Raw genomic sequence first — 15,280 nt, forward strand, 5'->3', positions numbered from 1 at the left:
GACCGACAAGCTGACTGAGCACAGCCAGAGGCACAGCACACCTGCAAGCCCAACAATGCCTTTCAAACATAAAAGTGGTGATGCATGATATGCTTTTTCAATGGAGAGGATAGCCAGCCCAATCAGCCTCTCCTGCCCCATGCTGCCCCTCAGGTAGGTCTTAATTATGGGGCGCCGTTTGTAAAATGTTGCACGTTCGAAAATCCTGCTCAGTTTTGCTACATTTAGCATTTTCATATGGAACAAAAAGCACGACAATATTCGAATGTCACTTTTTCAAGCATTTAGAGAGAAATACATGTAAATTCATGCGATAACTTTTCCAAGGATATTTTTTGGCAGTAACACAAAGTTGTTAAATAATATAAATATTTCATCTAAATGTTAATGTTAAATGTAAATGTTAAATATAAATGTAAATGTTAAATGTAAATGTTAAATATAAACGTAAATGTTCGATGTTATATATAAATGTTAAATATAAGTGTTAAATGTAAATGTTAAATGTAAATACAAATATCAAATGCTAAATGTAAATGTTAAATGTAATTGTTAAATGTAAATGTAAATGTAAATGTTAAATGTAAATGTAAATGTTCAGTCTACATGTCAGACTTGACGACAGAACATTAGAATATTTACGGTAATTCATAGCTTTCAGTAACACTACCAGGGATACCTTGCGGGCAAAATGTGTCGACCAACAGTGGACATCGTCGAGCAGTGCAACCTACTCAATTACGATCGCCATCAAACACAGATCATACCACAATAGCCCGACAGAGATATCTAGAAAAAAAATACATTTTGGGAACCTGTGATCCCTTTACTGCACCCGCTGATATTTGTATTTCTATAACGTCGTAGAAGTCCCTGCCTGAGCTCCAGTTTGGAGATATTTACATATATCTAATGGAAAATCCGTCCCCCTACACACCTCAAAAACTGAAAGCCTACCAAAAGCACAGATAGTAATTTAATTTTCAGAAGGGGATGGGTGAATAACGATGTCGTCTGGAAGGTGAAAACTAATAAACATCTTCATTATCAGAGCAAAGATGATTGCCATTTAATAGCTAGCTACCAGCCAGCGAGCTACATGCTGTTAGCTAGCAACCTTTAGCCTACCCAACACTGTTCTTTATCATTTTACACAATTTCCTGGTTAACACAAGTACAACCACCTGGTCTGGCGAATGACAACTGAAATGATCTTCCCAAGTATTTTCTACTGGCATTGTAGTATTACCAGTTGGATGACAAAATACAGTAGCCTAGCCTAGTTGCTTAGGTACTTGTCGCAATCTCAGAGCAGAAACCGGGTAATCCAATTTAAATCGTGTTGATGCTTTGTTTCTTGACTTTATTTCTTGATCTATTCCCGTTTTAGGTAGTTATTCTGATGAATGAGGCGACCAAAACAGGGTTAATGCTTTTATTGCAAGCTCCAAAAAGAAGGCTACTTTACTGCCCGCCTGAGAAAAGTTGACCCAGAAGACGTCTACAATCAGCTGGAAACAGCCGGGCTTGTCTCCTCGCCGATTTGAACAGCCAACCGAGCAACAACTGTCTGGCATTTTACTACCTATGTCAGACAATTTTAAAGCGGATATATTAAATAATCTTGAATGAAAGATGGTCAGTTCCAGTATAAATTCCAGTGGTAGACAGCTGTGGAGTGTATTTCTTGCCCGCAAGCTGGTAATTCTGACGTGACGTGAAAACTATGAAAGCCAATTACCGTAAATATTGTAAGGTTCAGTCTTCAAATCTGACATGTAGACTGAACATTTAACATTTACATTTACATTTAACATTCACATTCACATTTACATTTAACATTTAACATTTACATTTACATTTAGCATTTACATTTAACATTTACATTTAACATTTATATATAACATTGAACATTTCATTTACGTTTATATTTAACATTTACATTTACATTTAACATTTACATTTATATTTAACATTTACATTTAGATGAAACATTTATATTATTCAACAACTTTGTGTTACTGCCAAACATTATTCTTACATGAATATCTCTCTAAATGTTTGAAAAAGTGACATTTGAATATTGTTGTGCTTTTTTCCCCATATGATAATGCTAAATGTACCAAAACTGAGCAGGGTTTTAGAACGTGCGACATTTTACAAACGGCGCCCCATACTTAATGAGTTTCAATTTGGAAAAGGATCATTCGGCTGTTGCCACTGTCACAGATGTCTGAAACAATAGCAGGGCAGTGCACACCTCACCAAAGGTGGATGTTACGGAGTATTAATACATTCCTCACTAATTGAAGAATTAAAATGAATCCAATCCATCAAATCAACACAATTTCCCTGCTAACAAAGAACCACAAGGCAGTTTACTCTATCCTTTTTTTTTATGCGTGAAATTTACATTTTTCTAATTAGGCTACTACATGTGTAAAATCTTTGCAACAGCCCATGCTTCTAGAAGGCTATAAATACAAGTAGTACCTTCAACTGTTCTCTGCGTGATTGCATTGACTCCTGGACTGTGTTTTGAGTAGAAATTCAAATACCGCTCCGCTGCTAATTGCACTATAATTCACCTGCATGTAGCTTAAGTACTCTAAAATAAGATAACTTTTTAGCAGAGGTGTAAAAAGTACTGAAATGTTGTACTCAAGTAAAAGTACAATTACTTTGATGAAATTTTACTTAAGTACAAGTAAAATTACCCATCTAAAAATCTACTCAAGTAAAAGTAAAAAGTAGTTCATTTAAAATGTACTTGAAGTAAAAGTTACTTGATGGGGGCCGCTCCTATATAGTGCAAAAAAGGACAAGGGGTCATAAATCCAATACAAAAACTAGTTATTTTTTATTAAAGGAGAATCTTTAGAAATATAAGTGCAATGACATTAAACATGTCAAACATTAAACATGTCAACACAACATTTAAGAACTTTTGGGAGGACATGTCAAGACATGACAGCTAAAATAAAAAGTTAAAATACCGCTGCCCCACTTAAACTTTGGTTACTTTACTTGTGTCCACCTTTAGAGCATTAGTCTACAAACTTCTTGTTGAGTTTGAGCAGCAGCTGATTTTCAAGATGAGTAGAGTTCATCCGGGCTAGCTTTGCATTGAACAGCAATCCAGCACAGTTGAAGAGTCGCTCGCAGGCGGCCGAGGCAGGTAGGCCAGTATTGAGTTTCAGGGACAGTTTTTTGATATTCTGAAAGGCGTTCAGCAGATCCATATTGACTGAGACACAGGCTAGGTACCCTTCTAACTCCCCTGTACCTTCTGACCTTCTGGACTTCATTGAGGAAAATAAATCATCTTCATCTGATGAATGTTGTCCAACTTGCTCCAGCCTCCAACATCCGGTCAAGGTGTTGTCTGACATAGACTAGACCTGTAGAATGACAAACAACATTTCTGACAATTAAGTATTGAGCTGCCATCAAGATTCAAGAGTGCATCATAACACAGAAATAGCTATAAATAGCTACTTGAGATGACAGACCTACAGTATACAGAATTATAGCATTATTTTTGATTTCTACATGCATCACAATTCATAATCCTCAATTCTTGCTAACCGGGACCCCTTAGCATGAACATGAAAGACGTGCACGTTGCAAAGCCACCACTTATCGTTATCAATATCTGATTAAACATCGTGATAAATTGCAGATAACGACATACACATTGACTTGTCCAACTGTCTGAAAACGATGGTGTGCGCATTCACATTGTTCTGTTTCAAGGCATGGGAGGCAGCCAAATGATTAGCCTAATATCAGTTTATGTGGTGTATTTCATTGCTGATGACTGATCTGCAGTTTTTAACACAATATGAGAGACTGAACATAATAATTCTATGACCTGAAACGAATGGAAGACAGGAATGGTATTATTAGTCTATTGGATGAAAGCTGTCGACGTTAGCATACTCAGGTCGGTTGCAAGTGCTAGCCAAAATTAGGCTACTACCTACTAGTGCCATGAAACGCATATTTTGCTTAATGGAGCAAAGCTAACTAAATGACAAAAACGCTGTCTGAACTACTAATGGAAAGGGACAAATACTGTACTTACCAACACATGCTTGCGCAGATTTGAAGATGAATTTGTATAAGCAGAAAGTTCTGACTGACGGATTAGGCACAGTTTACACAGCATATAGCTGTTGCCTCTTTTACGTTGGAAGGCAAACTGCTTGCTGAGATGTGGCCACGGGTTTTCTTCATCTTCTTTAATTTCAACTGGCGGAAAGTTCGGTGCTTCAGCTTGTTGGTGGTCCGCAGCTTGTTGGTAGTCCGCACTATCATCTTCCTCCATATCTATCTCTCGTGACTCTGCACCGTACTGGCGCCTTGCATCGACTCCATCATCCACTCTATGCAGCATCCACCACTGCAGTGAGCATTGTGGTGCGCGATTCCTGCCTTGAACTATGTTTTTTTTTTTACTCAGTAACGGATGTAATTTCCAATGTAGCGAAGTACAATACTTCAGTCAAAATCTACTTAAGTAAAAGTAAAATTACCGATTTAAAAAACTACTTAAAAATTACAAAGTACACAAAAAAACTACTCAATTACAGTAACGTGAGTAAAAGTAATTCGTTACTTTACACCTCTGCTTTTTAGTAATCCCCGTAGGGAAATTCAGGAATTTAACAGGGGCGATGTAATCCAGGGTTATATGTAGTATATTTATGACATTGTCTGTAAGTAGGTCGACGTGATCTTGAATGATTGTGAAACATTACCCGAAATTCGAGTTCTTCTGTTCGCTTCTTCTCAAGGTTTCTTGTTGTTAAAAGGTAAATAGCACGTTGTAACTAATGAGCCCAGCAATCAGTGTTCGTTCGACTTCAGACATCATAGTAGGGTACTGGTTTTATAGAAATCGCAGTGTCTGCACAACTTTAGATAACTCAGAGCGTCTTGCATCCTGCTTAGCTAAAGATTGCCAAACAATTACAAGAAGCGTCACAATAGGAAACTATGCACGCAGCCCACTCCGTTGCTAGGGTGTGGGTTGGCTTCTGCTGTGTCACAGTAACAGAGGGATACTCCACCAGGATAATCACGGACCAGGTTCGACACCACTCAAACGAAGGTCATGGAGTGGAATCGAAAGGGAACATCCTAAAATATATCGTGAAAAGAGTTTCGCATTTCCTGTAATTCTGTCAGCAGCAGGGGAAATTGCTAAAATGACGGACATTCTGCTCTCCGTGGTTTCAGAGGCGAAGCATAACTTCCCAACTCTCTCCCAACTGTCAGAGAGCGGTAATCTTTTGCTCCTGCTATAATTCTCTAATTTAAAAGAATAAAGTTTGGCGATAAAATATTCAGAGAAATTGTTGACCCTCGAAATTTCTTTTCCTTCTAGATGTGAATGACGTTTGGTCAAATGTGTCCTCTTTTGTCGAGCGTCAGATGTCATTGCAGAAGGTGAGATATATCAGATGTTCCTGTACAAATCGTTACTTGCCTACAACAACTGCATTTTCAACATGAGGCTACAAAGGGGGAATACTTATCTATAGTCACCAAAATAATGGCATGCTCACAATAAGCTTTGAAACACTGAATCAATTGATTCAGTACTCCAAACCACCTATCCCCTTTTTTTTCTTGCATATTAAAACATCTTTATCTCTCAGGGAGTCCAAATAAGTGGACTGGGCACATTCACACTCTTTCAACAAAAGTTAGATGTGGGAAGTAAGTATGTTCTTATCCAGAGACCAGTCTTCCTGCTGTCAGAGAAACTCTCCCAATCTCATGGCCTTAGGCAAATGAAACTACTCCCTGCAGGTGAGTTATCCACTAAGTAGTGCATTACTATACACACAATCATTGCCAAATGTGAGCTATTCAATGTGTAATTGAAGAATGATCCTCTATATTAAAGCTATAAACACAGATCACGTATTGAATACCTCAACACACTCGAGATGATTTAGTAATTGGTGATTTAATAACTTAGTGATAGTATCGTATGCAATTGTAAAGTTTAAAAAATAGTTTATTAAGTCAACACATTTGTATCAGAATTTCATTAGTGTAATGTGGAGGTTAATGTTTTAGCTCTGTATGGACTCCCTTGAGACAAATACTAATGAGATAGAAGAACAGGGCGTCCTGACTAACGCCTCAGCTGTGAAATTGCTCACTTATTTTATATATTTTATATAAATATTTATTTATATTTTATATATTTATATTCACTAATTGTACATCCCCCTGACTTTCTCAAGCTGGGAATGTACCTGAGGTGTCACTGAACTTCTCAGCCCTGGCAGCCGAGAGCCCCTTTGAGCGGGATGTGATCGAGGGTTGTGTCCGCGAGACACTGATGCTGCTGTTGCGTGCTGTTGCCTCCCAGCGATCAGTCCTCTTCACCTTCAGGGGTATTGGTGTGCTGGTCTTTCGCAACTCAAAGGTGAAGATGCACTTCTACAAAGACTTTCTCTCCAGCATGGACGGAAGGGTGCTGTGGGCCCTAAGCAATGTGAGTCTGCATATTCACATGTCACTGCACTCTCAGTCAGGTGTGTGTATGGGATTTAGATCTGCCCCAAATACATGATCATTTAGGAACTTGCCATGTATCTAATGTAAATGTTCTAAACAACAGTATAGTCAGAAGAACGTGTCTAAATGGTGACAGGAGGCAAGGAGTGGTCTTTAAATGGAGTTACTGTGTTATTAGGATTGTAAGTATCAATGATTATGTTTGGAGAATCAGAGGAACTCCATGACTGTAAGGTTACGGCTGTAGTAATCCCAGCACCTTTCTCAAGGCAGGTTAGTTTGCATGTCCAGGCAACAAACATGTTCTGGTTGAATATGTTTTGGCATCAATGACTACTGCTAGGCACAAAATGAAATGAGTAAACATATGATGAGTTGCAGTAAATGCAATAACTGAGATGATTGCTTTATGACTGCATGGGAAGGTCTGTATAAACTTCATTTATATATCAGTATTAAAGGTAAAAGGTAAATGTAAAGGCCAGGTATTTAGCAGACGCTTTCATCCAAAACAACGTACATGGGTACGTATTACATATCACTGCTGATATTAATATATTTTGAGAATATCTGTCAGTACTGCCGTGCTGTTTGTTCAACTTCATCTGCTTTCTCAATAACATCATCTTCTAGCATACGTTCATTTCACCATATGTTGTGGAAGCATGGCACCCATTCAATCTTATGGCAGTGTAACCGGTGTGACTTCTGCGTTGTGTTTTTAATATTTGTGACTCGTGGACAGTTGCTGAGATGTATCTTTATTTCGTATCACTCCTGTGAAAGCACACCAACAGACAAACAGTTTGGTGAGCTCCCGTACACTAGCTCCACTGTCAATGCTCATTCCCAGCATATGTCAAACAGGGCAAAATAAGAACAGACACGTAATATATACATTAAAAAAAGATAAGTAAAAACTGTATCACACCTGTGAAAGCACACCAACAGACAAACAGTTTGGTGAGCTCCCGTACACTAGCTCCACTGTCAATGCTAGCCCCCACATGTAACAAAAGGAAAAACATACAAAGGATAGGTCAGAGAGATATTTCCTGAAAATAGTATAGATATATTATATATATAATAATAATAAGTTATAAGAATATATATAAGAACCTAGATGCCTATTTTTAAAGGCAATATTTATTAGATTCTTTATCCCCATGAAACTCAACCACCTACCTCATTCCCAGCATATGTCAAAAAGGAAAGAGGAAGGGGGAGAGAGGAACAAAACAGGGGGAGACAGGGGGGGGCTACCAGAGACCCCCAATACCAGTGTGCTTGTGATATCAAAATAAAAGATTAAAAAGAAACTGAAATACAGGTAACAGATTATCTTGTGCAATTATTTAAACCTGCTTTTCAAACCTGTTACAGCAGCTTGAATTACACTTCATTTTGATGTAGAAAAAGATTATTTATTAGAACATTTATCGAACAATAGGCTTTAGATGTGGCATTTTATGACATCTCAAGCTTGACTTGGGTTGGGTTTTTGTCCTACCCAGATGCAATACTTCTCTGACTACCAATTGGAAGATCTCACAAAGGAGCTGGACTTGCCTGCTTTTTAGTTTTCAAATGGTCAGATATGGAGGATATAGCTCGGCAGTTCAGTTTACTGTTCTAGAAACACTAATGGCATGTTACACTGTCAGTTCAGTTTACTGTTATAGAAACACTAATGGCATGTTACACTGTCAGTTCAGTTTACTGTTATAGAAACACTAATGGCATGTTACACTGTCAGTTCAGTTTACTGTTATAGAAACACTAATGGCATGTTACACTGTCAGTTCAGTTCACTGTTATAGAAACACTAATGGCATGTTACACTGTCAGTTCAGTTTACTGTTATAGAAACACTAATGGCATGTTACACTGTCAGTTCAGTTCACTGTTATAGAAACACTAATGGCATGTTACACTGTCAGTTCAGTTCACTGTTATAGAAACACGAATGGCATGTTACACTGTCAGTTCAGTTTACTGTTATAGAAACACTAATGGCATGTTACACTGTCAGTTGTGTGTTCTTCTCATATGATGACCACATTTAGAATTTCACTGAGACAGACATTTTGGATACAAATCATCACCACTCAATTCTAACCCTAGTATCTAGCTTACAAACCAGCTTTCCCAGAGCTGAATAATGTCTAGCCCTTGTTTAGTTTTGTGACCTGGTAACCACATTGTTTCTCTCCTGTGTCGTCTGTGACCGTACAGTAAACCTAATGGAGTATTTCTGCGTCGGCAAATCAACATGTTCAGGAGCACAGAAGGGAGGGGTGTAATTTGATTGGCTGTTGAGCTCAAACCTATCATATTGCAGGCTGCATCTTTAATACATATCCTGCTAGAGTCTAAAAAAACTATGAAATGTCTGGGAAGCATTTGATTTGTCTGACTTAGATAAGATAGATAATGTCCCGAACATAACCTGCTCTGGAGCAAGTTGGGTGTGCAGCACCCAAGTTACCATGGCGATAAAAAGTGAACCACCATCGTGATACTAAAAACCCAGGGTTACCTTAATAACGCCGAAATCCTGCTTTGCAGTACAGGCCCAGGTGTTCAAATTTAGCAACATAAGCACAACCTCCTGTAGACTGTCCATGGGAAAGTTTGGGGAATGTTCCCTGTGGGAGAAGGAGCAAGAAGAGCAGTAGAGGCAACAGTATCAGTATCAGGATCTGAAAAAGAACCCATTTCTAAGGGTTAACTAGTCAGTGCTAATTTTCTCTGAAGTGGTCAAACTTGGAAAACATATACATTTGTGCATTGATTAACTACCCTTTCTATGAAATAATGACACAAATCCAATTAGAGGTGCACTATTGAATGTTAATAGGTGCATTTGAATATCAAGACAGCCTCTGTCTTGATGCAATGCATGCTGGTTAGAAATTGCGTCATTTTGTTACAACAATAAAGAAACACGATTCTGCGAAATCTCCCGTTAGACACATCAGTTGAGAAATACAAAGGGACGGAGAAACTCTTGGCCTTGACGGTTGTCTTCTCAACTCCTCCCGGAATTACACTGGCTGTTCCTTTTGACCATCAAGGCAGTCAAAAGACAAAAATAAACAGAGCCATTGTATGACTGTGACTGTGACTGTGACTGTGAACATTTTAGCGTTAATCAAAGAAGAGTTCAAGAATGGAAACTGCAAATTAGCTTCTTCTGTCTTCAGACCTAAAGAGAGCTCGGCTTGAAGGTGGAGGGAGAAAGAAATTAAGTGTGGAGATAGAGATGGATGTATGATGAGGTGACGCGGATGACAGAGTGGGCAGCTTTTAACAATGCTACAATTTTTACATACAAGGCCTACCACAGCACACAATAATTACACTTAATTACTGGTTAACTAATTATTAAGTGTCGATTGCCTGATTTTTAAATGATCGTATTTAGTTTTTTCATGTCATTCTGTTATAACAGTAAATCAGCTAAATATACAATTGACTTGTTAATCGAACTTTGACACGGTGCCAAATAAAATGTTAATAGTTACAAGCTAACATAAGTAAGCTAAGCTTTAGGTTAGTAGTCAAACTATTGTCTTCTTCACTTGGCTGTTTATTTCACATGGGGTTTAATTTTCATAACACGTCACTTACCTTGAATGTCAAGGCCTTTTCCACTGCTCATGTCATGATGTGTGTGCACTTACTGGCCGTAACATTATACACAATGCAACATATACATAACAATATAACACATTGATGCAGTAACCTAGAAATGCTAAGCCCCCTGCACACTTCCTCGTACTGTATGTATGCTGCAACATGTTATTGAAATGTATTGCTGCTCTTAAAACAATTGCAATGCAGTACAATACAATACAATAAGATAAGATGTAGTTGTAGCTGAGTATGCTAGTTTAAAAAGATGAGTTTGAGAGCACTTTTGAACAGGGTAATGAAGTCCAGTGGGCAGATGGGAGGGGGGAGTGAGCTCCAGGTTTTGGGTGGAGCATAGGAGAAGGCCCTTGTGCCCATTGTGCTGAGGTTAATGACTAGTAGTGGCAGTAGACCAGATGATGATGATGACTGCAGGGAATGAGAGGGAGTGTAGACCCTAAAGTAGGTCTATGACGTAGGCTGGGAAAAGATTATGCAGAGCTTTAAATGTCATTAGTAAGATGACTAAGATAATTGATAATCAGCAGAGGTGTGACATGATCAGTGGAATTTTGGGCTTGTGATAATCTGTGCCGCAGAGTTCTGGATGAATTTTAGTTGGTGAATGTGTTTGTTGGGGATGCCTGTAGCCAATAGCATGATGAGTTTGAGTTGGTGAATGTGTTTGTTGGGGATGCCTGTAGCCAATAGCATGATGAGTTGGAGCTGGTGAATGTGTTTGTTGGGGATGCCTGTAGCCAATAGCATGATGTGACCAGAGCAGCGACTAAGACTTCCGTAGAGTGCTATGTTAAAGCAGGGCGCAGTCTTGACATGTTTCGCAGATGAATAAAGGCAATCTGAGAGGCAAGGTTAATAAGGCTGGACAAGGTAAGGGTACTGTCCAAGATGACACCAAGGCTCTTAAGCTGTTTGGAAACAGGTATGGTGGCTTCAGCAATGGAGAGAGTGAGAGCAGATATTAGTTTTTTTGAGTGTGTGGATTTAGTGCCAATGAGAAGTAGCTCAGTTTTACTACTGTTGAATTCTAGGCAGTTGTTTGTCATCTACATCTGTGTGTCATGGTGACAAGCAGTCACCATGGTGAACTATGGTGGGTAGTCATCCTTTTTATACCATACCTATCTTGAGTGTTTGTTGGAAAATTGGTGTTTCATCAACATGGTTCCAGAGTCACAGTAGCATTGAGCAAACTCCAGGCAAACTCCAGGCTCCATGTATCATTCCCATGTTGAAGAAATAATAAGGGAATTTGGCCTCTGTGTCACCTCACATTTATACCCTAATCATTTTGGCACATGTGATTTTATTAAAAAGTAATTATGACTTGATGAGGGACTTTTGTATCCAGATAAATGTACTTCAGTCAAAGGTTGGATTACAAAAAAAAGACATTTAATGAGATTAAACTAATTCACAAAAGGTTCATTTCCTATAACCCTTTTAACTTAACTTAACCAGGATTGCCAATAATTGTGGAGGGGGCTGTAACTAATCAATAGTACCACTGTTGGCATGATAAGAATGCCTTGAATTACCTTAGCAGGTTCCTTGAATGGAGGATTTACTTATAATGTGGTTTCTAGCTGTTGAAGGGATTTTGTCATGATTTCAACCGAAAATTAAATCCGTTCTTTAGTGCTTAAGTAGCAATTTAGATTGTTAGTTACAATTTTGCTAATTCTATGCTAAACATAAACTTCACATGGAAGGGAAGTCATACAGGTTGTATAGAATGTGTGGAGAATGACAGTGGAGCACAGAGTGATTAGTCATGAAAAAATCACAGCCTTTTAGGACATCCTGACATAAACTGACAATTCCACAAGTATTACGATGTGAGGTGTTCTAATTTCTGTTTGTGTTCTTTACCCAGAGACCAGACACCAGTCACTCAATGTTGTCAGAGCAGTTCTGTAGCCCGGATAGGCCTGGAACCAGCAATACCATCCAGCTCCCACGCATTCAATCCCAGTCAGAAGGTGAGGGTGGAGAGCCCTGCAGACAAGCCTCCAGGGCAGGTGACAGAGCGGAGGAAAAGGGGAAAGGTGAGAACATCTGGATTGACTGTGAGAACATCTGGATTTACTGTGATTTTACCTTTGGAAGGAAAACTGTCCCACCATTCCACAGTGAATTTGCCCCTGTTGCCATTGTGCTTGCACTAAGGGGGTCCAGGCTCTGGGCTCTGTAAAGCGCCTTGAGACAATTGTATTGTTATGGCCAGTGTTGGGGGTAACGAGTTACAAAGTAACGGATTACAGTAACGATATTTCTATTATAGGTAACGAAGTAAAGTAACGCATTACACTCAAAATATTGGTAACTACACTACTTTACTAGACCTCAGGAACGCGCTTTCCTGCATTACCCAAGCCATTTTTGCCAGTCCGAAAAGTTCTCTTTTAGTGGCGCGTGCATGCTTCCTGCCTGTGTGCTTGTCTGGGCACCGTTGCCACAGAGACCGATTTGAGTGATTTGAGTGACGTAGCTGCTGGTGCGTAGAAGGAGGGAAGCGGGAAATGGATGAGACGGAGACGGAGACAGGAGGGTTCAGCCAGTGGCGATATTCTCATTATTTTAACTTTGTTCCTCGAAAGGACAAAAATATTCGTGTAAAATGCACTCTATGTCCAGGCGAGAGGTGTCTTTCAACTGCTGTCAACTCAATGAGCAACCTGTTGAAGCATTTGACAGGCCAGCATAGCACTTCAAAACTTGTGGCGAAAGATCCCGCTAGCCTGTCAGTTGAAGACGCTCATCACCAACCGACCCTGCCTAAACAAGCTAAGATTTAAAGCAATATAAACACTCCAATAGCATCGAGTGCACCTGTCGAAAGACTTTTCAGCCTGGGCAGTTTTGTTCTGACCCCAAGAAGGAACAGGCTGTCAGATAAAAGATTCCAGAGACTTTTACTCATGCGATACAATCGCTATTTTGAAGAATAGAGAAAAATTATAAACTTCATGGGATAAAGTGCACTTTCTGTTTCTATTTTTTGGGATAAGTGCATTTCTGTTTCTATTTTATGGGAAAAGTGCCATTTATTTTTCTATTTTTCTTAAACCACTACAATGATTCCTATAACAAGCTGGTTTTGTTCTAAGGAGTAGGCCCCTATTTGGTTTAGTGGGGTCTCATGTTCCCAAAAGCCTGTTTTTGGCCTGTTTTTAATGTGTTACTGCTGATTGACCCACCTGAATGTCCCCACCATACATAGCCTCTTGTATCCTGTTGTTTGTGGATTTTAAAGTGAGGCATATTTCTTTGGTCAGACAGTGTGGACAGGGTTAATGTTCGTTCAAGTGAATGGCTGAGTTTTATATGCCATTTTGTTTGCCACATGTTTACAATAACAATACACTATGTGGAAAGGCTAAGAGATGCCCTTTATTGAAAATTGAAAATAAAGTGATGAAACGGATGATGTTTGCCCATGTATCTTTTCGGTAAATTTGGACATTTGCTTAAAAAAATGGAAAGTAAAGTAACTAGTAGTGAAGTTACTTTTCAAATGCAGTAACTAGTAAAGTAATCTAGTTAGCATTTTCAGAAGTAACTAGTAACTTGTAACTAGTTACTTTTTCTGAGTAACTACCCCAACACTGTCCCCCCATAACTTATGGCGCTTTATAAATAAAATTGAATTTAATTGAATTGAATTTAATTGAAAGTGATTCTTAATGAGGATATTATAGACACTTTTCCCAGGCTTTTCTAATGTTTGTGAAATGAGGCTGAACACTCATATTTTATACAGAAATTCAGTGTCGGTCCAAGTCTCCGAAGGGTTTCACCACAACCAAAGGTAATGGTGTGAGCCTGATAGAGGAGATGTCTACCAAACCCACCAAATTCCACCAAATACAGACTACAGACAGGTGAGATCCAAGTTATGACCCCACAACAAATCAGAGTTGAATGGTGAAAAATACATGGATTATGGTCTTGGTTGCACGTCACCCTTTCTCATCTCTAGGGACCCAAAACTGACCCAAGTCATTTCAATTTGTGTTTCCTGCCACAGTGAGCACCTATGAAACACCTATGATGTACACATAAAACAGTACACATACAACGGTGGAATGTTTTTCAGTTTTTTAGTTTCAGGGGTCAAGACCATTTTTCTAGATTTGTTTGTCTAATTATAGGATTTGTGTAATCCCAAAAAGTACACAGATGTTAACTGTGAACGTCCATGGGTCCATTCATCTTTCTTAGGATGACTGAGCACAGACAGCCAGAAAAGAGTGCACTACGAGGAGTGAAGATGAAGGAAGAAACAGATGTTCACTTCAGCCTACCCTGCCAGGACCACAAGCGTGCTGGACAGGTCAGTATATTATCATATAACTGTATGAAATGCCATAGACAAAGATAGCTGAACTGCTATATTTCTATATATCTGATCTGCTATGTTACCATATACAGTACATGGTACGAGGTACATGTTTGAGTGATTTTGAGAAGAGAAAGTTGTGATTACAGGGGAAAGCCACATTTTCTCCAAAAATGTCCACTTACAAAAAATGTGTAAATCCCTTTTTAATATAGCTATTAGGGCTGGGCATTCGATTAAATTGTCTTAATCGATCGTCGGGAGAATTAACGATCGATTTTCGATTAATCATTAATATTTTTTATATTAAAATTCACTATTTATAGGCTACATTCAAATGCAGTGAAAATAGAAAAAACACAGCGTGTTTCCTCATTGAGATCTTTATTACAAGATGAACAACTCTTGTGGCAGTTAAACTTACAAGATGGTCAACTCTTGTGGCAGTTAAACGGGATCTGTTCAATGGTTACACTTGAAAATACTGTATGCGCTGCTGTACTCTTAAGCAGCGGAGCCGTCAGCTAGAAGCCGGTGCTCATAAACACAACTGACCCTCGTTTTTTTTTTCTCCCAAAAAAATCTGATTATAAATAAATTAGTGCTGTCAATAGATTAGAAAAATTAACTAATTAATCTCACATTTTGAAATTCATTAATCTAGACTAAATCTTATGAATTAACGAGTAATCCCTTCAGACAGCGTGTATTTTAGACACTGTTGTTTAATTGTATTTTTTT

General features: G+C 38.7%; 1 protein-coding gene and 1 long non-coding RNA gene across 2 annotated transcripts in view; one reads left to right on the top strand and one right to left on the bottom strand.

The window, feature by feature from the left end:
* The first annotated feature begins 5,077 nt into the window (after positions 1-5,077).
* The window catches only part of LOC105891482 (coiled-coil domain-containing protein 81), a 30,985-nt gene continuing 20,782 nt past the window's right edge, over positions 5,078-15,280 (top strand). Inside the window, exons 1-7 of the mRNA XM_042702936.1 lie at positions 5,078-5,289; positions 5,393-5,454; positions 5,667-5,820; positions 6,264-6,517; positions 12,074-12,245; positions 13,961-14,081; positions 14,422-14,533. Coding sequence (XP_042558870.1) covers positions 5,214-5,289; positions 5,393-5,454; positions 5,667-5,820; positions 6,264-6,517; positions 12,074-12,245; positions 13,961-14,081; positions 14,422-14,533 — 951 coding nt within the window. The 5' untranslated portion in view covers positions 5,078-5,213. The remainder of the gene's footprint in view (positions 5,290-5,392; positions 5,455-5,666; positions 5,821-6,263; positions 6,518-12,073; positions 12,246-13,960; positions 14,082-14,421; positions 14,534-15,280) is intronic.
* Positions 7,266-7,739, bottom strand: LOC116218245. The gene is made up of 3 exons (XR_004162774.2): positions 7,726-7,739; positions 7,472-7,536; positions 7,266-7,317 (listed from the first exon to the last, which is right to left on the bottom strand). It is a non-coding gene; the product is annotated as an uncharacterized LOC116218245 (long non-coding RNA).

The sequence above is a fragment of the Clupea harengus genome, chromosome 21, assembly GCF_900700415.2.
Source record: "Clupea harengus chromosome 21, Ch_v2.0.2, whole genome shotgun sequence".
NCBI lineage: Eukaryota > Metazoa > Chordata > Actinopteri > Clupeiformes > Clupeidae > Clupea > Clupea harengus.